General features: G+C 50.6%; 1 protein-coding gene across 1 annotated transcript in view; it reads right to left on the bottom strand.

Annotated features, from left to right (window-relative positions):
- Window positions 1-987: 987 nt before the first annotated feature.
- The window catches only part of TSPEAR (thrombospondin type laminin G domain and EAR repeats), an 84,949-nt gene continuing 61,132 nt past the window's right edge, over window positions 988-24,804 (bottom strand). The window contains exons 8-12 of the mRNA XM_027835070.3: window positions 19,907-20,093; window positions 13,633-13,862; window positions 8,534-8,721; window positions 4,502-4,603; window positions 988-3,078 (exon numbers count right to left, since the gene is read on the bottom strand). Coding sequence (XP_027690871.2) covers window positions 2,925-3,078; window positions 4,502-4,603; window positions 8,534-8,721; window positions 13,633-13,862; window positions 19,907-20,093 — 861 coding nt within the window. The 3' untranslated portion in view covers window positions 988-2,924. The remainder of the gene's footprint in view (window positions 3,079-4,501; window positions 4,604-8,533; window positions 8,722-13,632; window positions 13,863-19,906; window positions 20,094-24,804) is intronic.

Below are 24,804 nucleotides of genomic sequence, written 5' to 3'. Positions count from 1 at the left end.
CTTGTCAGGACTCCTTCATCAGAATCTTTGTACCTGGTGCTCCCATCTCTCTAGGGGACTCCCCCCCGGAGCATGCTGGGGCTCCCCCAGAAGCACTCCCCAATGTGGGGGAGTACATTGGTCTTATGTTCATACAGGGCTTCTTCCCAAATCATCCCCAAGTGATTCCATGCAGCCCCCCCTGGAGGAAACGGGCCGGCTGTTTCAGAGCACCCAGTGCCAATGCCTGGGGGTGGCTCGTTGGAGTGCAGCTTCTTTCCCCTCTAGCTCACACCCCAATTGTCTTCCCATGCTCCCCTCACATGCCCCTGCCACCCGCATGTCCCCTCTCCCAGTGCTCAGCCTCCCAGAGCTGCTGGTTGGTGCACCCGGGGAGCCAGGGCGGGCAGACTGGGGCTGTGATTAATAATGGCAATAACTCCATGAGTGCTCAGCGTTCAAAGGGGGCTCTGTCTCTGAGCCTATGGATTGGTAGGCCTCTGGTTGGTTAAGTCCGGGAGGTCCCGGACAATTGGTAAAAGGTAAATATAGTGCCCATATTTTAAAAAGGGAAGAAAGAGAACCCGGGGAACTACAGACCGATCAGCCTCACTTCAGTCCCCAGCAAAATCATGGAGCAGGACCTCAAGGAATCCATTTTGAAGCACTTGAAGGAGAGGAAGGTGATCAGGAACAGTCAACATGGATTCACCAAAGGCAAGTCATGCCTGACCAACCTGATTACCTTCTATGATGAGATAACGGGCTCTGTGGATATGGGGAAAGCAGTGGACATGATATATCTTGACTTTAGCAAACCTTTTGATATGGTCTCCCATAGTATTCTTGCCAGCAAGTTAAAAAAGTATGGATTGGATGAATGGACTATAAGGTGGATAGAAACCTGGCTAGATTGTCTGGCTCAACGGATAATGATCAACAGCTCGATGTCTAGTTGGCAGCCGGTATCAAGCAGAGTGTCCCAGGGGTCGGTCCTGGGACCGGTTTGGTTAAACATCTTTATTAATGATCTGGATGATGGGATTAATTGCACCCACAGCAAATTCGCAGATGACACTAAGCTGGGGGGAGAGGTAGATATGCTGGAGGGTAGGGATAGGGTCCAGCGTGACCTAGACAAATTGGAGGACTGGGCCAAAAGAAATCTGATGAGGTTCAACAAGGACAAGTGCAGAGTCCTGCACTTAGGAAGAAAGAATCCCATGCATCACTACAGGCTGGGGACCGACTGGCTAAGCAGCAGTTCTGCAGAAAAGGACCTGGGGATTACAAGAAGCTGGATATGAGTCAGCAGTTGTTGGCAAGGAGGCCAACGGCATATTGGGCTGTATTAGTAGGAGCGTTGGCAGCAGATTGAGGGAAGTGATTATTCCCCTCTATTTGGCACTGGTGAGGCCACACCTGGAGTACTGTGCCCAGTTTTGGTCCCCCCACTACAGAAGGGATGTCGACTAATTGGAGAGAGTCCAGCGGAGGGCAACGAAAATGATTAGGGGGCTGGGGCACATGTCTTATGAGGAGAGGCTGAGGGAACTGGGGTTATTTAGTCTGCAGAAGAGAAGAGTGAGGGGGGATTTGATAGCAGCCTTCAACTACCTGAAAGGGGGTTCCAAAGAGGATGGATCTCGGCTGTTCTCAATGGTGACAGATGACAGAACAAGGAGCAATGGTCTCAAGTTGCAGTGGGGGAGGTCTAGGTTGGATATTAGGAGCCACTATTTCACTAGGAGGGTGGTGAAGCACTGGAATGGGTTACCTAGGGAGGTGGTGGAATCTCCATCCTTAGAGGTTTTTAAGGCCTGGCTTGACAAAGCCCTGGCTGGGATGATTTAGTTGGGGATTGGTCCTGCTTTGAGCAGGGGTTTGGACTAGATGACCTCCTGAGGTCTCTTCCAACCCTAATCTTCTATGATTCTAAGCAGAGGACCCCAAAGAAGGATGAGAGAAACAGGACAAAATTGCAACTGGAGCATTTTGCAACGTTCCCTCTGTGACTGACTGAATATCTTACTAAAACAATTAAACAGATGCTTCCATGGGAAAATGTCTTTGCCAGATTGGGGGGCGAGGGCCCAATGGTGTGAGGGTGATTTCCACCACCTGAGGATCTGGCCTGCTACTCTAAGGACTAAAATCCCTCTAAGTGCAAATCGCAGTGCAGCCGTAACTGTGGAACTGCCACCACTGCCTCTATCATTATAGGTGATAAATCATTACATCTCCATCTACTCAGCGTGCTTGTAAAATATACCTATTGATTTCTGCAAGATGAACCCGTCACGTACAGGGAATAACTGGAAACAACTACAATAATGGGAGGAGGTTGGACAGACACTCCACGCCTCCTCAGCATTACAGGCAGGCGGGCATGGAAACAAGAATCAATACACCTTGGAGGACACGGGCAGCATTATTGGAGGACATAACCATGCAAGGCTTGTGCATCAGACCAATCCAATGGAGGCTGGACACTCCTCAGAGCTGGTGTTCTCACCCGCTGGGGTCTACTGCAGAGTGAGCTAGAGGATGGCTGCCTAGGATGGGTTTGAATGTAGGACTAGATTGTGCCCTCGGACCATCTCCCCTGCTGCATGTTATCCTTGGAGCTCAGAACGGCACCAGCCTGACGGCCGCCAGCTGGCTCAAGCCATAGCTGGGCTCGCATGGTGCCCCGGCCAGCTCCTGGATGAAGGAATGGGATAGGTGCTATAGAACCACGTTCCCCCATCTGTCCAGGTCCTGAGCAGAGCACAGCTCAACCAACCCCAGGGATTTGGCGCTGAGGCTTCAGACTTTCCCAGCATTCCTGAGTTGGCGTATTTCCTGCAGGGGGATAATTCTAGCCTGGGCAGAGCTGGACAAGTCACTTCTTTGCCTGGGTTTGTCCCGCTCCTGGGAGTAAATGGACATCACTGAATATCTGATCAGACGGTTTTCAGCTTCAGCACCTTGGAGAGTGGTTCCCTGGCACTGGAGTAGATGAGGTAGGAGCCCGCTGTTGTGTGAAACGCTTCCCAGTCTCGACAGCCAAACGTCGGAAGATGATGAACCGCTACGAAGCCTTCATACCCTTGCCACCTGCAGCACAGAGGATACGCGCTAATACCCATAGCATGGGCTTGCATCTCCACTGGGCACCTCCCCACGCTAGTGACTCTGAAGGGCTGTCTACGCTGCAGTCAGCGGTGGGACTGCAGCAGGTGTAGAGGCACCCAAGCTAGCTCTGACCTAGCTAGCTCCAATGACAGCAGCAGCGAAGCCGCTGCAGCATGGGCCGAGCGAGCTCGATCAAAGCTAGCTCAGGTATGTCCGCGCGTGCTGCAGTCATGCCTCTGAGTGCCGCGTAGACAGACCCTTGCTAGTTCAAACTGACAGAAACGCTGTCCCACAAAGATGCATTGGCCCCTCCCAGCCCCCATTACTCCATTGCATGCTTCCTTATCTGGAAGGGCTGTGACTGGAACAGAACTAGAGGAAGATCCCGCTGCTCGAGGCTTGGTGCTGTATTAGACCTCTCCTGTCAGGGATGTTTTGCGCAGAAGCAGACACTGGATTCATTCCCAGTCTGAACAGCTTCATACCTCTGCCCCCCTCCAGACGATGAGGCACTGGTGACTGGTCATGAAATACTGAACCTTTTCCCTCTAGGCTGGTGCTTGAAAAATTGCCCAGTAGTGGCGTAGAATGGTCACCTGATGGCTAGGTGGGGTAGCCTATGTGAAATGGATTTGGTGGCCTCAGTCCAGGCCCTAGTGACCAGGGTCAGCACCACCCCACAGGTCACTGAGAGCAGGTGGGCAGGCTCAGCAAAGGTCAACCGGCAGCCCAGCCATGGAGACTCTCGCCCTGGTGGTGGCACCTCCCGGTCAGGATTGCAGGGGGGCAGCATGCAGAGCTCGCGGGGCTGCTGCCCACACAGCACCGGTCCCCAGCCCGACAGAGGCCTGCAGGACGCTTGCTCGGGTGCACGTTACCAGCTCTGCATCCACCAGGAAAAACCTGAGGGGAAAGGCCTCTGCATGGTCCCCCCTCTAGTCACTGCCTGTGGGCACTGAACCCAACACATCCATTGGCCACCAGAGAGCAGTGGAAGGCGCAGTCTCACTCCTTCTCTCCCTGACTCCTCCTTCAGGCCCACTGCCTTCTTTTGATGCTTTTGGCTGAAATGGCCCAGTTCTGCATGGGTTAGAAAGATGCTCGCTTTGCACTAGGGCCCTTTCAGAGATATGGATCTGCAATCAGGTAGCAAGAGTAGAAGGAAAGGGTGGAATAACCTCCCCTGTACATTTCCTGCTTGCTCTGCTTCTGGGCCACCTGGCCCCACGCAGAGCAGCCCAGATCCTGAGGAGGCAGAGCAGGGTGAAGGGACGAAGTGAATCACTCGAGCCTTCTGAGCCGTGTCTGTCTGCATTTCCTCTGGCCCTTGACTGCAGACAATTGACGGTGCCTCTCCAACTGCCTGTGGCTCTAAGATGGGGCCGCACCATTCGGGCATAGTTACCTGTATATAATACTGTTCACAGAGAAGGTGAATCCGTCAAAGGAGTTTGCTACCACCAGAAAATAATCTTCTCCCACTGAAAAGAACTCCCAGTCCAGAGCACTGTGATAGGGAGCAAGCACACAGATGGGTCATTAGAACCATCCCTAGAGAGGCTCACCAGGTCCCTTTGGGGCACCAGCCGCCATCCGGCCCAGGGCAGCACAGAGACACAAAGCTGTTACCGTCTGCTGGTCATTCCCTGGGCTTTGTGATGAGTTGGTGGCTCCAGTCCAGATCCTAGTGTCTCCAGGAGAGAGGCCATGACCGCAACTGGCATGGAGTGGACGTGGCAGCAGGAAGGGATGATGGGCATAAAGTACCCCCCTCCCAACAGGTATGGTCTCCCCAGGTCAGGGTGGAGGCACATTGGTGGGACAGTTTGCTGGGCCACTGCCCACAAGGCACTTGTTTTGTGGATAAACAGTTGCTAATTCAGCCCTTTCCACAAGCACTTCAGTCATAGCAAGCCTGGCCTCTGGTAACAGTGGCCGGTCCATATGTGGGCATGAGGTATACATGCCACAGAGTCATGTCAGCCCTGGCCAGGTGAAGGCCAGCATACCAAGCCTTGCAGACACAGACAGTGTGGGTCATTGCTGTGGCTGTACTGTGACATCTCGCACCACAAGAGGTTAGGAGTTAAATGGGTGACAACACCTTACCTCCTTTCAGCATGGTCAAATTGCACTGTGGTGTCCAGACCCAGAGGCACTGATACAGGGAATGATTAGGGATCACAGCCAAGCTTTCCATTTGAGATATGCTTGCTGCTAAATTCAGAGCCACACATGACTGGGCTGGGCACTGAGGAGGACAGAACTGGGCCTGTATGCTGTATACAGAAGAGGCAAGATCACCCCTCCCTTAAAAGTGACTTACAAAAACTATGTCAGTCTGAGGGGAATGCAGCTATTTCCACGTAGAGGCAGGTTTTCCCCAAGCTGCCTTCAGTTATAATACATTTTGAAAAGAATCTTTTCAACAATTGATTCTCACGGATTTTAGTTCCTGACTATCATGTTCCAGAATGAGCTACCATTCAGCAAATTCCCAGTGTGGGTCAGCGGAGAGGGAATGGGGTAGTCAGTTATTTTTTGTCAAGCTCCACATTTCTCGGCCAAGGTCCAGACTCCAGAGAAACATTTTTCACACCGCAGTAACAATACTATGTAAATAACGAGATTTCGGGGTCCGTTCAAAAGCGGTTGGCAGCCTGGATTTGACCTGCGGGCCGCCTATTGATTAACCCCGGGACAGGGCATGGGTGGGACACAGCAGGCATTGCTGGTGCTTGCTATCAGGCCTGATTTTACGAAGTGCTGAGCAGCCCTGACGATGATGCCACTAAGCTTGCTGCCTCCATTTCCTTCCCTGTAAAGCGGGCTGAAGTCCTAAGCTGAGTGGCTGGAATCTGGTGGCTGAGAACAGCCAGACTGGCACTATTTGTTATTGCCAAGCTTGAACCTCCACCCGCAGTGGGATTGGCTGGCAGAGATTTCATGGGGCACCTCTCCGCGTGTCCTGCAGACAGCTCCAAAGAAGATGACCTGAGTGCTTTGCTCTGGGGAATGGAGTAGGCCACTGCTCGCACACAGGCCAAAGCACCAAGGACTCACCCACTTGCCTTTTCCGGAACGGCTGCTGGTTGTGAGAAGGAGCGGGAAACAGCCAGCTACGGCAGGGGGCCTGAAACACACGTCCTTGCTTTGGTCTCAGCCAAAAGAGGCACGCTGCCCTTTGAGCAGCTGAGGTCATGTTGGGCTAGAACCCCATCCGAGCGGGCTGACAAACGATGGCCAAGTAGCTCACCTATGCCATGGTGCTGATGCCACGGAAAGGCTGATTTCCCACAGGAGGAGGAGTTCAGTTAAAGACCTGCCAAGGTGCAGGTGGCTCGCGGATGTTACGCCAATGCACAGGGCTGGCAGCACTCATGAGGGAGGGCTTGTCTGGGCTCAGTTTATTGTGGAGACACTGACATGGAAGCAGCTGGGTGAAGGAAGAGCAATCCTGCCCGGCCCAGGGCTCTTACATTGCCAATCAGGCTTTACGATGTATCCATCCCCCTAGGGTCTGCACTCAGATCGAATGGGGAGAAGCCTCCTTTCTGCTGAGCTACAAACGGCCTCTCAACGCTCCCTTCTGTCCCCGGTCTCAGCACACACAAAGCTCCAGCGCCAGGCCTTGAGGCCACGTGATCCACAGCTTCCATTGGGATCGGCACTCTGAAATCTACCCACACCCTGCCAGCAGAAGGACCTGGGCCTCCCCACTAGCCTGGCCAGGAAGATCCACCACAGCGCAGAGGAATGTGTGGAGCAGAATGAAGTGCCTGTATCTGGATGGGCCCTGGGTAATCTGGATGGGCCCTGGGTATGGTGGGTCCCCACTGGGCAGAGGGCCGGGAAAATGGACAGAGACAATGAAGGGGGTGTTTTCTTTTGTTCTTGTCTGGCTTTGCTGGTGATACAGACTTTGTAACTGAGCTCTGCATAGGACACTGGGCCTGGTTCTCCTCTGCCTTGCACCTTGGGCAGCCTGTTACATGGTGCAAAGGGGACGTATAATGCAGCCACTGAAATCCAGTGTGGGGAGGGGAAAACTGGGTCCAAAGTGGGGGGTTCCTCTAACCACCTTCTCCCAGTTCTATGCCAGTAGACCTGAGAGAGTAACTATCTAGATAGTTGTTCAACCTACGCTCCCAACTGCTAAACATCAGATAACCCCTGTGGCCAGCTGTGTCCTCCTCTTACACAATGTGGTTCATTGAAACAGGATGGGAACAGACGCGTTGGTGGAACCTTCATTGACAAACACGGGACTCTCCTTCTTCTGAGCACCCCAGCCACCCCCAATCATCAGTCATGTGCCACACTCTCCCTCCTTTGCTTAAATGGGAACATGCCTCAATTTCCAAATCTGGGGCCTGATCCTTAGCTGGTGTAAATCAGCACAGCTATTGAAGTTCATGGAAGTCGGCTGATTTAAGCTAGGTCAGGGTACGGGCCCTGGTGTTCCTACGTAGTGACTCCCTCTCATCATGTTTCCCGAGGGGAGGGGAAGCATAATCATAGGTGTAATTTGGGGGGTCTCTGGGGGCACGGTCCTCTCAAACAGGGGAGGCATGGAGGGGTCACATGCCATTCCTTCCCCCCTATTTCTGTGAGTGCTCAGCTGCCCTGCAGGGCTTGTTCTGCTCAGCCTGGGGGCCAGGGAGAGAAGGGGACTTTGTCATTGCCATCATTTTGGCTCTGGGAAGTGGATGGAGCAGGACTGAGTGAGCAGCTTTTCCTGGGTACTAGTGCCCACCTGTTTTCTCTACAGCCACGAGTGCCCCTGGGGGCGGGGCGAGGGAACAGAGTAAGGTGGGTGTGGTGAGGAGAAGAGACAGTGGGGAAGGGAAGTTGGCTGGGGCAGGGGGAAGAGAAGGGGAGAGGAAGAGGGAGGGGATGGGGAAGAAAAGGGGATACAGGAATGGACAGGGGGAAGCAGGAGCCCAGCATGGGGTGTTCCCTGGTCAGCAGCAGCCCCAGCAGGGAGGCAATTGCCGCAGCAGTAGAGCAGGGACATCACTGCAGCAGCCGGTGCTGGAGTGGCTGCCAGCAGCAGCTGGGGCTCCCCCGTTATGCCTTTCTGTCCCCCCCAGCACCAGCAGCCCAGGTACAACTGTAGGCGGGGGGAGACAGCCAGTGAACCAAGGGGACTGGCTTCAGCGTGCACGTGTGGGTGCTTGCATGTACATGGGTGCGCTTCCCCCCCACCCCCAATATAGCAGTCAAACTATGCCTATGAGTGCAATTCCTGGCAGCTGCAGGTATTATGTGAATCCCTGGGTTAAATTCTCTGCCCTGTGCTATGCAGGAGGTCACGGTCCCTTCTGGTCTGAAAAATCTACAGATGTCTGACTCTGTGATCACTGGAAAGGACGTTAAATCGGGAGCTCTCTGGGACCCAGTACAGATGTTTTTGCACTGAAAAGAGAGTTGGTACCTGTAGGTGAGAAGATCCTGAAACTTGACAAACATCTGTGCCGTGATGTTTAGCTCATAGATGGAGGAGTTGATGGCGTAGTGGTTGTTCGGCACAACGGTTGCACTGTCATAACTGTGACTGTTAGCCACAGCGAGGAAGATTCTGTCTCCAATGCGGAAGACCTCCCAGTCGGCAGCACCAAAAGTCTAGAATGAAACGAAAAAGTGAACATGGGTAACATATCTTTAGATTTTAGTCAGGTTTTTCACTCCGTCCTACATGACATTCTCATAAACAAACCAGGGAAATGGGGTCTAGATGAAACGACCATAACGTGGATGCCCAACTAGTTGAAAGACCATACTCAGGGAGTAGTTTTCAATGGTTTGCTGTGGAGAGTGTGCCTACTGGGGTCCTGCAGGGACCAATCCTGCATCCAGTATTAGTCATTATTTTCATTAATGTCTCGGATAATGGACTGGAGAGTGTGCTTATAAAATCTGCAGATGACACTGAGCTGGGAGGGGTTGCAAGCGCTCTGTAGGACAGAATTCAAATTCAAAATGACCTTGCCAAATTGGAGAATTGGTCTGAAATCAGCAAGATGGAATTCAACAAAGACAAGTGCATAAATTCAGTAAAGACTTTGCTTAGGAAGGAAAGATCAAATGCACAACTCCAAAATGGGGAGTAACTGGCCAGGTGGTAGTATTGCTGAAAAGGACTTGGGGGTGATAGTGGATCACAAATGGAATATGAGTCAACAATGGATGCAGTTGCAAAAAAGACTAATATCATTCTGGGGTGTATTAGCACAAGTGTCATGTGTAGGATCCAGGAGATAATTGTCCTGCTCTACTTGTCACTGGTGAGGCCCCAGCGGGATACTGTGTCCTGTTCTGGGTGCCACACTTAAGGAAAGATGTGGACAATTGGAGAGAGTCCAGAGGAGTGCAACAAAAATGATAAAAAGTTTAGAAAACCTGACTATGAAGAATGGCTATAAAAAAGTGGGCATGTTTAGTCTTAAGAAAAGACAGCTCAGGGGGAACCGGATAAAAGTCTTCAGATATGTTAAGGGTTGTTATAAAGAGGAAGGCAATCAATTGTTCTCTGTGGTCACTGAAGGTAGGACACGGAGTAATGTGCTTAATCTTCAGCAAGAGATTTAGATTAGATATTAGGAAAAACTTTCTAATTATAAAGGTAGTTAAGCTCTGGAATAGGCTTCCAAAGGAGAATGTGGAATCTCCATCCTTGGAGGTTTTTAAGAACAGGTTGGACAAACACCTATGAGGGCTGGTCTAAGTTTACTTGGTCCTGCGACAATAAAAGGGACTGGACTTGGTGACTTCTTGAGGTCCCTTCCAGCCTGACATTTCCATGATTCAATGAATAAATTTTTGATGGAGGTCTCAAACCTATTACACAGGTGTGCGTAGGCCTGTTTTAGGCCACATTTCAGCAGAGCATTTAAGCACATGCTTTACTTCAAGCATGTGTTAAGTCCCTTTACAGTGCATACAGAACTTAAAGGGTACTTGGTTGAAGAGGGATGGTTTACTGAATCAAGGCCTGAGAAGGCTGTTGTATGGAAGGACCAAAGCATTGTACAGTGCACCACCTCTCATCCCCAGCAGCTTCACACTGTGATGCTATTATACATGTATCAGGAACAGATGTCATACACGCTGTTTCAGAGTTGGTGATCCAGAGGCTACAATTGTCACAAAATAATCTGAGCAAGGCTGTGAAAGAGAAGAGATTCTGGCAGCTCCAGGACAGGCTTTTGGGACACAGGTTCTCCTCCCCAACACTAGCACAGTATCTAGGTGACAACCTCCCGGCAAAGTGAAACAGAGAGATAGAAAGCCCTACCTGTTAGAGTGACATGCTTAGGGAGATCAATGTCCAGGCAATTTGATGTTGAGGGCATAGCTTGGTTAGCTCTAGTTCTGAAGTTTCTGTTCCTTTTATTAGCTCCTGCTGCTTTACGGAGGCTAGGGATTTTCACAAATCTTAAGGGTAAATTTTAAAATCAAATTGGGAGTTTGCAATTTCCCATTAAAAAGAAATCAAGCTCTCCAGACATGGAGCAGCATCCAAGAAATGGGACTGAAATGCATCTCCGCCTTGTGAGAATGTAGCTGCCACATTTCACTGGTTGAAATTTGGAGCTTGTTAAATACTCCTCTGTGAAAGAGAGAACATACCCCAAGAGGGCAATCATGCCCTGCCAAAAACAACATCCACACAGGTACTGGCTGTTACGGCCTGAAGCAAGTCCTGCTGCTGGTAACTGGCGGAGAGCGGCAGCTTTCCGAATCCTCCAGTGGCTCTTTCTCATAGTGAAGTGTTCCAGTAAACCCAGAATTCCTCTCACAACACTCCTTGCCCCGGTCCTCCAGGGACTGAAATCTCAGCACCATCATCATGGATTTAAAAATCACATGGAAGGGAGGGAAGGTGAAATTGTATAAATAATGAACCTTCCAAGAAGCCTTGTACAAGGGTGTGGCAACGCCACCAGGCAAGCAATTTGCTGATTTCAGCCAGTTGTTTTCTCAGAAGGATACTGCAGGTGACCTCAGTGATTCCCTTACTTTTCTGGACCCTGGCTCTGACTAATTAGGAACAGAGGCTATTATTCAGCAGGCAGAACTTTTACTCTAGATCCAGCGAGACCCCGGTAGCTGCTGTCCTGGATGTCACCCTCAGAGAGCACAGACTGCAGCTCTAAGGGCTGGGCAGGGAGACCAGCCAAGCACGGGTACTTGCTTTTAAAATGAGGACAGTTTGGCAGATTAACACCCAGGAGCTGGGTGAAACCTACGCTGTGTTCTTGCTCTTGCTGTGAAGGCAGCTCCTGGAGATAGAAAGAAACTCCCAGCACTCAGCAGAGACTGCTCCAGTCAACGGGATGAGGGTGAAATTTAAGTCAATGGCAAAACTCCCATAGACCTCAGAGGGCTAGAGTTTCACCATCAGTGTCGGATGCTGCTTGGCTAACGGGCTGGGGAACACAGGTCCTGAGAGGGCAGAGGTGTGTATGAAGAGAAGGGCAGAGAGACGGAGCCTAACAGTTCTGTAGGGATGTAGAGAGCACTACGCTGCTGTCTCAGCCAGGGCTGCTCTCTCCATCAGCCCACCGAGCCCCGCTGCTCTGCTGATTTGGAGAGTGGCCTGCAAAGTGACTTGGGAGATCCCCGCCCACCCAGCAATGTTTCCCCCCAGCAAGATAACACAGCAGGGGCTGTATAAGTCACTTTTTCTATATCCAGAGTGATCGGAAGTAGCTGTGGCGAGTTTGGGCTTGTTTGATGTTCACATGGTTTCTGCTGCATGTTTGAGTCAGCCCATGGCAGGATGCACTAGGAGCTGCTGTAAAGCTGTGAGGAAAGGCAGGCAGCATTCAAGGAGCTGCCCCCAGCTCTTCTCCTCAGCTTGTATGTTCGGGTCTTGGCCTGTGAGGGCATGGACATTGTCTTCCCAGCAGTCTCTAAAGTGCCTAGCACACGACTGGAACTGTACAGACAGCAAACACTAATATGTGCATTGATGAAAGCAGGTGTGTAATGGGGTTGGGGTTGACTCTGAGGTCATGTAGCCCCCCTGCCCCGCACTCTACTATTCCTCTCCTCTGCTGCCCCAAACCGGTTTGGCACCTTACCCAAGGGGGTACCTCCCAGCCACTGATGTCAGCTAGCGACACTGCCACTGCATACAAAAAAAACCTGAACTTGGCAAGTCTTTAGGAAAGAAAACCCCAGCAGTACCCCATGGGACTAGAGAACACTTCTCTCTACACTTATTATCTAGCATTGTCTCGAATCCCTGGAAGGCAGGAGACAGACGTCGGGCTATTACACTCAAGTAGCAAAAGACAAGAGAACAAAGCTGGGGAAGGGTGTACGTTTTGTGAGAAGGAAGAAGCTTGATTAGTTTTCTATATTGATTTTTGTCTTCAGTGGGCACAAAATAGGCTTCCACGAGTTCCGTGATCAAAGGAGACACTCTCAGCAGCTTTCGCTTTTTTCACCAATTCACGCACAAAGAGAGAGGTTGTCGGTCTGTCCCCAGGCGATAAGCCATGGACCTCCTCCTACAGCTAGATCCCACTGGCCCCAGGAGCCGCACCTCCTCCTACAGCCAGATCCCACTGGCCCCAGGAGCCGCACCACCTCCTACAGCCAGATCCCACTGGCTCCAGGAGCCGCACCACCTCCTACAGCCAGATCCCACTGGCCCCAGGAGCCGCACCACCTCCTACAGCCAGATCCCACTGGCTCCAGGAGCCGCACCTCCTCCTATACCCAGAGCCCACTGGCCCCAGGAGCCGCACCTCCTCCTATACCCAGAGCCCACTGGCCCCAGGAGCCGCACCTCCTCCTATACCCAGAACCCACTGGCCCCAGGAGCCGCACCTCCTCCTATACCCAGAACCCACTGGCCCCAGGAGTCGCACTTCCTCCTACAACCAGATCCCACTGGCCCCAGGAGCTGCACCTCCTCCTACCGCCAGATCCCACTGGCCCCAGGAGCCGCACCTCCTCCTATACCCAGAATCCACTGGCCCCAGGAGCCACACCTCCTCCTACAGCCAGATCCCACTGGCCCCAGGAGCTGCACCTCCACCTAGGGCCAGATCCCACTGGCCCCAGGAGCTGCACCTCCTCCTACACCCAGATCCCACTGGCCCCAGGAGCCACACCTCCTCCTACAACCAGATCCCACTGGCCCCAGGAGCCACACCTCCTCCTACAGCCAGATCCCACTGGCCTCCATGAGCCATGCACCTCCTCCTACAGCCAGATCCCACTGGCCCCAGGAGCCGCACCTCCTCCTACAACCAGATCCCACTGGCCCCAGGAGCCACACTTCCTCCTACAACCAGATCCCACTGGCCCCAGGAGCCGCACTTCCTCCTACAACCAGATCCCACTGGCCCCAGGAGCTGCACCTCTGCCTAGGGCCAGATCCCACTGGCCTCCATGAGCCATGCACCTCCTCATAGAGCCATATCCAGCTGGCCTCACTTAGCTGGGAAGTCCCATTAAACTCACTGGAACTACTCAGTGTGAAAGGGAAATCAAATCTGACTAATAGCAACTTCTTACCAGGATTGACTGGAAGAGCTGAAAGGAGCCACCGAGCCAGATGTAGATGTGGGAGTCGATCTTTGTAGATGTGCCATTAAATGTGTTGGCCACGACTAGGAAAGAGTAAGGTCCAACGGTAAAAAATTCCCAGTCGTAGGCTCCAGAGGTAGGAATTGTCTGGTTGGCCTCGAAAAGCCCAGTCCTGGGGTTCCACCGATATATGACACTATTGATGTTGTGATTATCCCCTGGGAATGACAGAAAAAGAAGAGGGCGTTAGCAAACAGAATGCAGTTCAGTGATCAAAAGAAATGAGACAGTAACTTGACAGAGACTAGCGAAGGATCAGAGGAAATACACGAAAGGGGGGAAAGCAGCTAAGCTGTCTGTCCCTTAGGGACTAATTTCTTCCCAAGAAGCAAACGAGCAAATGCTACCAATTCAGTTCCTCTCTCAGCCAATGACAGCGTTAACCCAGCAAGGACAATGAGGAGTAAGTAATACCTAAGTGGAAACCTCTCCTGGATATGTGGGGGCAATTCTGACAGTGCCTTGCAGCCCTCTGCCACTCAGTAGGGGTGCAGCTACCGAGTTTGGTGCTTGGGCACCACTGAAATGTTGCACTTCAAAGGGAATGTCCCAGCTACACCAGGCAGCTGGGGATGTGCCATTAACCCTGGAAAACTACTAGGTGAGACTGGACCAGTCTTGCTTCTGAGAGACCTGAGGAAATATTGCACAGGATGGATCAACAGAAGGGACAATCAGTTCCTCTCTGTGCGTGTACAGATATAGACACTACAGCGTAATCCTGCCTGTTCGCACACACACCCTGACTGGGCTCTACCAGCTCTTACATCTAGGGGTGAGGCTACGCTTTGGGTTGGGGTGTGATTGCCAGCTCGCAGAGACGTACTGTGTTAGTTCTCCCTGAGCTAGTGCACTGAAAATAGAACGCAGCCCTGGCAGCATGAGCTGTGGGAAGGACTAACCACCCCACCTGTGGCCCATCTGAGACCCTAGGCATGTACTTGGGGCAGCTAGACCGTCCTGCAGCTCATGCCAGGCTATCCCTATGCCATGGCACTCCCTAACTGCCTGAATAACTCCTTAGGGCTGAGGGCAGCCAGACATAACACAGAGCAGTCCGGAGTCTGCTCTGAGTCATGCCAGGGGCTAGACAAGCCCCATCCTCCTGATGCAAAGTTTGCTTAAAGTGACCTTTGGACTCAACTGTGCTGAGTACCTCTGGGCTGCAGCTGTGGAGCTAGCCCCCTGCGAAAGCAAGAGAACTTCATTCCCAAATACCAAACCTGGTTCCAAAGCCCGCCGTGCAGGAGAAAAAGTGAGAGGTGCTAGTGCTGTGACCAGGCATCGGGGGTGACACACAGGTGTGCGCAACGGAGAATGCTGTTTGGCCCAACTGGCTGGCTGCATTGCCAGCTTTCCCTTTCCCAGCAAAACACTTGAGAATAGAGCTCTCTACCCTCCCTTCCATCCTCCTCACCATGCAAAGTAACCTCCTGGGCGGCCTGATTTGGGGGCTTCCATTTCATCTCTCCTCTGTGGAGTTACCCAGCACCTTTCAGCTCCCACTCCCAGGGTCTCCTGGACCATAGTGCTGCCCAAACGTGTGAGTCACTCCAGCCTGCCTTTAGCACACAGCCTAATGCGTACTAATGCATGCGCAAGGACTAGAGCTGGTCTGAAAAATTACAGCCCAACAGTGCTCCATCAGCACATGCAGTTCCATCAAAATCTAAACACGTCACAAAATCACATCAATTTCACCAACATTTCAGCGACAAAGAGAGAGAAAATAGTTCCAGCAATCCCAGTGTTCCGTCTCGGCATTTTCACAATGAAACATTTTCAGTTTTTCCTTTTGAAATGACTTTTTGTTGCAACGTTTTTATGTTGTATTATATGATCTATTATAATAGAAAATAAAAGGTGATCCTTTTGATTTTCATACTGTCATTGAGCTAAAACAAGTCTCTTTCCTGAATTTTCTTTTCCTACAAGTATGTGTGTAATGGTGGGCCCCTAAAAATGCAGGGCTGATAGTTTTCATAGGCCACTGATTACCTACTGTCAATATCTCCGATTCCTTCCTCTTGTGGTTCTATACCTAATTATTGCACAGCTGGTCACGCGGGATGGCTGGCTGGCTGCTTGATTTACAGTGAGAAGGCCGAAATAAATCTTTCCACTTTATATTTGCAGCAGTGCAGTGATTCACTCCTTCTCAGGCACACTAGTTTAATCCTGCATTTTTTATCGAATTTTTAATCGCTCATTTTTTTAACTGCAGAGAAGTGGACTGGTTGTTTGTACCGTTTATTTACTACAGAAGCATAAAAAGAGAAGGTGACAGATATAGAAGAAAAATAGATATCAAGGAGGTTTCAGTTATGGACATGATCATTTCTCAGGGGGAAATCAGTCTTTAAACGAAGATTGAAGGTCTTTCTAATAATATGCTCTAGCTCAACCACGAATATGGGCTGGATGCAGAAATCACTAAGAGCAAGTCCCTGGTCTATGGTGTACAGGAGGTCAGACTACATGGTCTAACAGCTCCTCCTGGCCTTCCAACCTATGAATTTATTAACCGTTTCCTCACACCACCCTAACCCTTTAGCAAACTTTGCTCTTTTCTTTGTGGTTGTGCCTCTAGTAGTAGAACAATGTGCTTTTCAGACAGATTCAGCTATTTTCATGAAACTGATTAAACCAATGGCTAGTCACTCGTTTTACCTTTGCCAAAGCTCTGAGTGGTACTTGCGGCCCTTTTGTGTTAAATAATTTGAATGCATCGTGGTTTTATACTAACATTCCCCTCTGGGTGGCAGCACACTGCAACTTCATGGCTAGCCTCAGTGTGTGGAAAGAGTCCGAACTCCTGCATCCTGTTAGTATGGACACAAGCTAGCAGTCAGTGGGAGCTGAAGACCACCAGTGCTCAATCCTGCAAGGTGCTGAGGGTTTGGGACTCAGTCCAGGGGGCTTGGCGCTTGCGAGAAGTGCCACTGAAACCAAGCCCCAGGCCCAATCCCATTGAAGTTTAAAGGTAAGCCTGTGTTTAAGTGCTTGGCTAGTGGTCAGCACCTCACAGGGTCAAACATGCCCAGCGCTTGGGAAAACTAGCCCTTAGCTGATGATGTTTGGAGACGCAGCTGACACACGGGGAAAGACCACGCTGCTCTTAGAGGCCAAGGGAGAGGAGATGGTGTGACAGCAACATGAACACTTTGGGGAAAAAATGGGGAAATAATGATGTTCACCCCATGCAAGGCCAGCACAAGGTCTGGGCACACGTAAGTCCCATGTAACCCCCATGCTGATGAGTGAAGTGGTGCGCAGGCATTACACCTAGAGACGTTCCCCGGGGGAGGGGAATGATTGACAGCTGGAGTCTATCTATGGTAATTATCTGCTCCTGTTACCACAGCACCTGAGCACCTCCTAGTGGTTAACATATGTAGGGCAGGGCTGTTATGCCCATCTTACAGATGGGGAAACCGAGGCCCAGAGAGGCTAAGTGACTCACCCAAAGTCCCACAGGCAGGTTGTGACAGCAGGGAACTGACCCCACATTTCCCACACCCCAGTCTAGGACTCTAACCACTAGACCCTGCGCCTCCCTTGCATCGTGGCCATGATGTGAGGCCTTGAGGATTCCAGCTGCGAAGCAGAGGTTTCCCCTGGAAATGAAACGGCTCCCAAGGTCTCCTCCCACTCCTTGCTGACGTCCCCAATTCCCCATTACAAACACAGGATTCATCGCTCAGATTCACCAGCCCATATTTGCTAGTTCTAGGTTTTCCGCAGGCAACTGCTGTCTTTACTCCTGTGGCCGACAGAGCCCGTAGACTCCAGGGTTGTGGGGCTCTCTCTCCCCTGGCAGGTGTCTCTTACTATATAACTCTCATTTTAGGACCCCACCAGGCCTTGCCTGGCGGTCAGATACAGTGTATAGAACTGTGGCTACAGCACTCAGTGGAAGACCTGACTTCTATTCCTGGCTCTGCTAAGACCAGGCACGGAACATCATTTCTCTGGGCCTTGGTTTCCCCACCCTTAAAATGGGAAGAATGATACCGACTTCCTTTGTAAAGCACTTTGAGACCTACTGATGAAAAGTGCTGTATAAAGCCTAGCGAGCTATTATGGGAGATGCAGACTGTGTAAGAGGAAAGGTACTTTCAGAGATTATTTTAACCCATTGGGAAACCAAGTGTGTTTTCACTGCTCCCCAGTAGAAGTACTATCTCTTTAAAACTCTTCTGATGAGCCTTTAGGAATGATGCCACTTAATGCAGCCCATCCATTGAATCCATTGCAATATCCCTCCTGTCAGAACAAACCACAGATGGGGGTGGTAAGCGAGCTATTAGGGAGGATATCACAATGCCCAGCCAGCTTGTATGGGGGTATCCAAATCCCCATCACTAGATCATCACAGCTGGTGGTACACAAACGCCAGTGTGAACACATGGAATGAAGTCAGACCAGCATGGTATGCTCATGGTTACTCCACATAGGATGGGGTTGGGGGCGGGGCAGATGCAAACACACTTTAATGAAGAAATGGCTCATGACTCTCAGTCCAAGCAGTCAATACAAGCAACAGTTAGTCAACTACCCTAGAGTATGTAGCAAGAACATATATGTACTCTGGAGAATGTTACAAGGTAGCCTCTGTGCTCCCGATGGTTGCCCTAACTTGAGAGCTCAAGGGACACTTTTCTCTCAGGATGAGATGTGGCCAGGCTGACGGTGCCCTTTTGATGCAGATACTTCACAGTCATTAACGTCTGACAGATCAGCAGAAGGCGCATCTTGAAAGGGCTGGTGTTTGTAAGGGTCTTCTGGGTGCAGCGAAACACGATTTGGCTAACTCAACAGGAGAAAGACGCTGGTTTCTTCGCCGGCCTGGTGTTTCAAAGACCCATTTGTACACTACCCACTTTCTCCAGCGTGAAGCAGGAACGCATGTCAAGGACCGCAGTGAGGCAACTGGGATTGTGCCTCAGGATGGAACTGTGACAAACAGGAGGATTAGCGAGAAGCAACAACTGCTGGGTCATTAGCGAGGAGTTTCGTCAGAGTCCCTCTGAAGTGGAATCCTTCACTTTAATGGTGAGAAGGGAAATTGTAACTCACATGTATCATTTCATATCTACAGCCACACCGGGATAAGAGGGAGAGGGATCTCTACAAAGCAGAGATGCTGTTCCAGTGATGGGCTAGAAGTGGGCTGTGATGGAAGAGGTCACCTATGAATGACAGGGGATTGGGATCTCTTTGACCTAACAACCAGGGGAGCTCTGTGTGTGGATGGCCGGCGGGATTGGAAATTTCCCACGGGGTAAAATGGATCATTGTACACCCTTCCTCCCAGCAATGACCACATTTCTTCCCATCACCACAGTTTGTTTGCTAACTGAAAATCGCACCACCTTCTAGGAGGTGTTAGGGAGACTCATGACTAGTAGTTAAAGCACTGGAGCTGGGAGATCTGGTGTCTATTTCTAAGCAACTTGCTTGTTGTGTGATTGTGGGCAAGACTCTTAATCATGCTGTGCCTCAGTTTCCCCACCTTGGTAAGATGCAGACAATATTTTTCTCTCTCTGAGTGGTTTAATAATTTCTGTAGAGTGCTTTGCTACCTGTAGGTGGAAGGGGTAAGAAGGTTCTGCAGGTAAAAGAGAGGATGTCCAATGCCCTTCATTTACATTAGCGGGGTCAGGCTAATCCATGACAAGGATCAGTCTCTGCTGATTTCAGTAGCTACTGTTACATCTTCTTCCGTACCCTTTCTCCTGACAAACAAATGGAAATGAATCACAATATCCAGCCAAAACAGTGCCCCCAAAGCAGGGCTAGCTCCTGCCTTTGCTACAGACAGCACACTGAGAATGCAAAAGGCTACTGTTTAAAACTTTACTAGGCATCAGCCTTACCAGATACAACAGCGTTTTCCCAGGGTTTGCATTTTATGGGTGATATCCTTGCACTACTGAGGTCACTGGCAGAACTCCCATTGATGGCACTGGGGCCAGGATCCCACCCCATGTTCCCGCTGTGGAGGTGCCTGCACAATAACGGGGCGCTTAACGACACCATGAGGTTGGTCCAGAACATCCCCACTCTGAAATGGGGGGTTCCAGGCAGGATGGGTCCCCGAGTCCTCCTTCAGCAGGTCCCAGATGGCTTTATCCCACTAAACCTCCTGCACTCAGCACCTACCGACCGAGCACTGCCAGGAAGAATAAGGGCAAGGTACCTTCTCGGTGGTTGGCAACCGCGAGGAAGGCCTCTCCCTCAATGTCAAAGGCCTCCCAGTCCCTAGCGCTGTGCGTGGCGATCCGCTGGTACGGGAAGAATTTCTCTGTTCTGTGGCTCCACTTGTAAATTACAGAGAACTCCTGACCCCTTTCATTCTGCTCAAAATTAGCCACTGCTAGGAAGATCTGAAAAATAACAAGCCAGGACATCTCAGTTTCTCCCCTCACAGGGAATGATCAAGCACAGGTGCAGTGAAAATGGGGCACACTTTGGAACAGAGCGCTGGGTGTGGCACATGGGCACGTCCCACTGGGTCACGGCAGGGCCGGGCAGCAGGGCTGCTATTGCTCTCTGGAGGGGCTGAAGGACAGTGCAGCTAAAGTGCACCCCCTGCTGGCCACACAGAGCAGCTCTCTCTTCCCCTCCCCGTCCCTGCATCAGAGGGGAGGGAGAGGGAGGAGAGGCATGGAGGGAAAGGGCGGAAGAGAATGGACAGAGGGGAAAGGGCATTTGGACCCCTTTAAAGACTCTACCAAGGCTGCTTTGTGCCCCAACGGGGCTCTGTGGCACCAGCTGGAGGCATTCTGAGTCGGCCTAGTCTCCGTCTGCCCGCCTTTCCTTCCAGGTCCGTGAGCCAGGGCTCAGACTGGCCCTTGTCAATGATATCTTTGATGTCTATTGCGTCCACGGGGGAAGAGGGGAAGTGAGTTCTCCTGGTTAACAGTTACCACCGTATCGCTCTGAAGGACACCCCAAATTCCTTGCAAGGTGAAGCTGCTCTGCAGAGCTCTACTGGGTAACAGAAGAGCCCCCTCCACCTGGACCCCAAATTCAAAGAAAGTTTTTTTCTGAGGTTCAGAAAAGCAATGTTAACTGGTTTCCCCCACCTCTGAATCTGCAGCTTCTAGCTTGACCAATTAGACCCACGGCATCTGGTGCTAGCTCAGATAAGCATCCCTTCATTTTGGCACTCCCCTTAGCTAATATCCAACTCCAAGCTGTCTGAAGTTAGCTTTACAAAACCAGGCAAATCCATGGAGCTCGTGCAAATGCTCGGCATTGCCACCAGCATCCTGGCCTGCACAGCACAGCTCCGATGCGTGCACATGCATCCACACTCAATACACAAGTGTTTTTGTGAATCACCAGCAGTGGGGTGCCTATGAATATGTCTGCCACAACACCCACAGTCAGAGGAAGCTTGTACCGCACTGGCTTTATATAAAGGATTTTCTGTGGTGCTCATAGAGCACCCCATACACGTTACTGAATTTATGCTCACAGCACCTGGGCAAAGAGCAGTGAGGGCACGTAATAAACTCATTCTGTTTTAGAGCTATTCCAGACCTCAGGGACTAACCACTGACTGTCCCCAGGACACGAATGCACTCCCCACAGGAAAGTGATATTATTCCCATCAGAAAATGAGGCATAAAGGAACGTCACACAAGGTGTCTTGGGGTAGAGCTGGGCACCTAATGGATATCTCCTGAGTCCATCTTTGGTGGTCACCACCTCAGCCATAACACAGCTAGTTAACAATCCCACAAAAGCATTACAGAAACTCTGCTCCGCCGGTTCTTGATTGCTCAGAAAACACCCTGCCATGACAGCTATTTGCCTAGCTAGCTAAAGGCCTCGCTATATTTCCTAGGATGGAGAAGACCAGCTTTCTAGTAGGGCTGGGCAAACTTTTTCCATTGAAACCTTTTTCCCCTCCAAGGGAAAATTGGATTTTTCATTCAATAAATTTTTTCTACAGAAAGTGTGTGTTTTCCCAGGACATTTTTGACTTTTGGTCAGAAAACTGAAAAATTGTCAGCCAAAAACCATATGTCTTTCCAGTTTTTGGCCTAATATTTTCAGCAGTATTCGGCCAACATTTGTGGTTTTACAATTAAAAGTATTAAAGGTAGAGCTGGGTAGAAACAGTTTTCCTGCCCCACAAATATTTTTGACATTTCAAAACACTTCTTGGTCAACGCTGAGAGGAACCCGAGACCTTTTGAAAATTTTTGCAAGAAACTATAGGGAGGATTTCTAGTTAACAGTCTCAGACTCTCCTGTTGGAGTTCTTCCACTTCATACAAACAATTAAATGTACTTTGGGCTAGAGAGACTGACTCTGTAGCCTGGTGGATAGGATCTGGGGATATGTGACACCTGGGACCAAGCTCTTGCTCTACTGAATGCTTAATTATTTATACAAAGCCGAACAACTCTTCCAGAAGAGCTTGTGAGCAGCCTGCCTCACAACAGCCAGATGGACAGGGCATTCACCAGGGATGTGGGAGACCTGGGCCCAAGTTCTTTCTCCAAATGAGGCTGAGCAGCGATCTGACCCTTGGGGGTAGCTATGCTGAAATCCTCTCCCCCGCTACCTCCTCAGATGGTCCTTCTGGGTCACTTTAGATTTAGTCCTGGGCCCCAGCTGGATCCTGTACACTTGATTTATTTGGGTGAGCACTGTGTACGGTCGCTGCCAAGGTTCACTCAGCTTAGGGCTCCTACCCTTCTTTCCTCTGGGATTGTCAAACCAGTTTCCCTATACAACCCTTACATCCTATAGCCTTTTCACTTTGGTAACGGAGATCCTCACATTTTCCCTAGCAAAGGGGTGAACTTTTTCAGTTTTGCGTTGTAGGGTTTCTACATGCTCCAAATGGTTGAAATCCCTTTGTTCCTCTCCAGGGAAGAGCTTTGCTGAGGTTCTCAGCTCCTGCCCAAACGCGAGGAGTACTGGGGTACACTGTGCACTCTCATTGACAGCCATTCTGTAAGCTATCAAAAGGAATTAAATGTGCTGGTCCCAGTCCCTTTGGTGCTGTGCCACACAGGGAACCAGCTGAACCCCCCCGAGTCCTACTGACCCTTTCCACCATCCCGTCAGACTGGGGCTGAGCTGGGGTTTGGTGGAATCCCAGAATCTCGCAAGCCTGTTGAAACATACTGGATTCAAAGCCTTGATCTGTGTATAATTCAGCTGGGACCCCAAATCTGGTGAAACATACATTCACTGAGGCCCATGCTACTATCACAGCTTCTTGAGCCCGTATTAGATAAGCCTCAGGCCATAGCTAACAGCAAATGTTGATTGCCAGACTCTGGCTCAGGCAAGGGCTCAAGAACATCAATAGCAAAGTGCTTCACTGGTGCCCCCACACGAGACTGCTGTAAAGTGGCTCTCCTAGTCATAGGGGGGCCCTTCTCTGCCATGCAAGCAACACATTCCTGCACCAGCTTTCTATATCTGTTTTCAATGTATCTGCACAACCAGCTGGCACCTGTACCTATCACTCACTGGCTTCCCCCATCTCCGACCTATAGGATACTCCATCTTTGAACTCCAAGCTTCCCCACTGTGACCAGAAAGCTTTTACTGTGGCCTTGTCAGGGGACATTATATCCAGGGGTTTTTTGTTGGTTTTCCAATCACACACTATCCTGACATCAGGATCCTCTGTGGGAAGTTTGTAGTTGCTCTGGGGTCCATTCCTGAAACCCCACCCCCACTGTTCCCATGAATGAACTAGGACCATGGGGACTTCTGCGAATTAGAGGAAGAGAGGCGTATCCATTCCCTTGAGCAGCCAATTCCTTGCTCTCCTGCTTGGGGCAGGGTTTGCAATTAGCTTCCCAACAAGACCATCCAAACAAGGCATCACAGTTACCATGGCCTGTGTGTCACTGTGAAATCACAGCACTGTAGTTTCTCCAACTCCCTGGCAAGCTACCCCTCAGGATTTCTGAATCTAAAGATCCATTGCAGGGAAGCATGGTCTGTCTTGACCATAAAGAACTCCCGTCACAGATAGGGATGAAAATGTTCTGTAGATCTAACCACTGCCAGGAGTTCCTTTTGGGTGCTGCAATAATTTCTTTCCAGAGAGCTTAGATGTTTGCTGTAATAAGCCATCACCCGCTCACGTCCCTTGTCTTCTTGTGTCAATACTGGCCCCAAACCATAAGCATCAGCATCTGTGTCCAATTTGAAAGAGATTTTGAAACATGGTCAGGCCAAGACAGGATTAGTCACCAGAGCCTTTTTCAACTCAGAAAATGATACATCACACTCTGCTGACCACGGAAATGGTTTTCCCCGTCTTACCCGGTCTATGCAGTGGGCTTGCAATATTGGCAAACCCACACATAAACCCTGTGGAACAGGAGCAGAGCCCTGCAAATCTTTGTGCAAACGTGTGTTCAGGGAGTTGGCCAGATCTGTACAGCCTCAGATTTCTTTTCGTCAAGGGAATTCCCCCTCCCTGGTTGTGTGCCCAGGGCAGATTACCTCTATGAGCAAAAACTCACATTTCCCGGGGTTCATTTTCAGACTGGCAGCCATCAGTTTAGCACAGACCAGCTGTAGATGTATGAGTTCCCACTGGAATGCTTTAGCATGCATAATTATATCTATTAGGTATAACAGTCAGGCTGAGAGGGGTATGCCATGTAACACCTTCTCCATGGGCCTCTCAAATGTGTCTGGTTTATTGCACAGGCTGCAAGCCACCAGTCTGAGGCCTTGTCCTGCTTTGAAAGCAGTCTTTTCCCTGTCCTTTGGAGTCAATACCCACTTTTCAGATCCACTGTGAAATCCAGACTGAACCTGCTACAGCACCCAGAGCATCATCCATTCATGGTAATGGAGAAGAATCCCTTAAAGTGACTTCATTTCGTTTTCTATAATCCACACAGATTCTGGTGCTTCCACCATTTTTCTTAACCAGCACCACAGGTGAGGCCCTAGGGCTGGCTGAAGGCTCACTTGTGTCTCCCTGATACATTTCAGCGACGGCCTGTAGTGCCTCTTCCCTTTTTTGCTGCCGGTGACCGGTGAGGTGGATGGTTAACGGGTTAGTTTCCCACAGCATCAGTCCTGGGCTAGACCAATGC

The sequence above is a fragment of the Chelonia mydas genome, chromosome 9 (genome assembly GCF_015237465.2).
Source record: "Chelonia mydas isolate rCheMyd1 chromosome 9, rCheMyd1.pri.v2, whole genome shotgun sequence".
NCBI classification, from domain to species: Eukaryota; Metazoa; Chordata; order Testudines; family Cheloniidae; genus Chelonia; species Chelonia mydas.
This window is presented reverse-complemented; position numbering and strand designations above follow the sequence as displayed.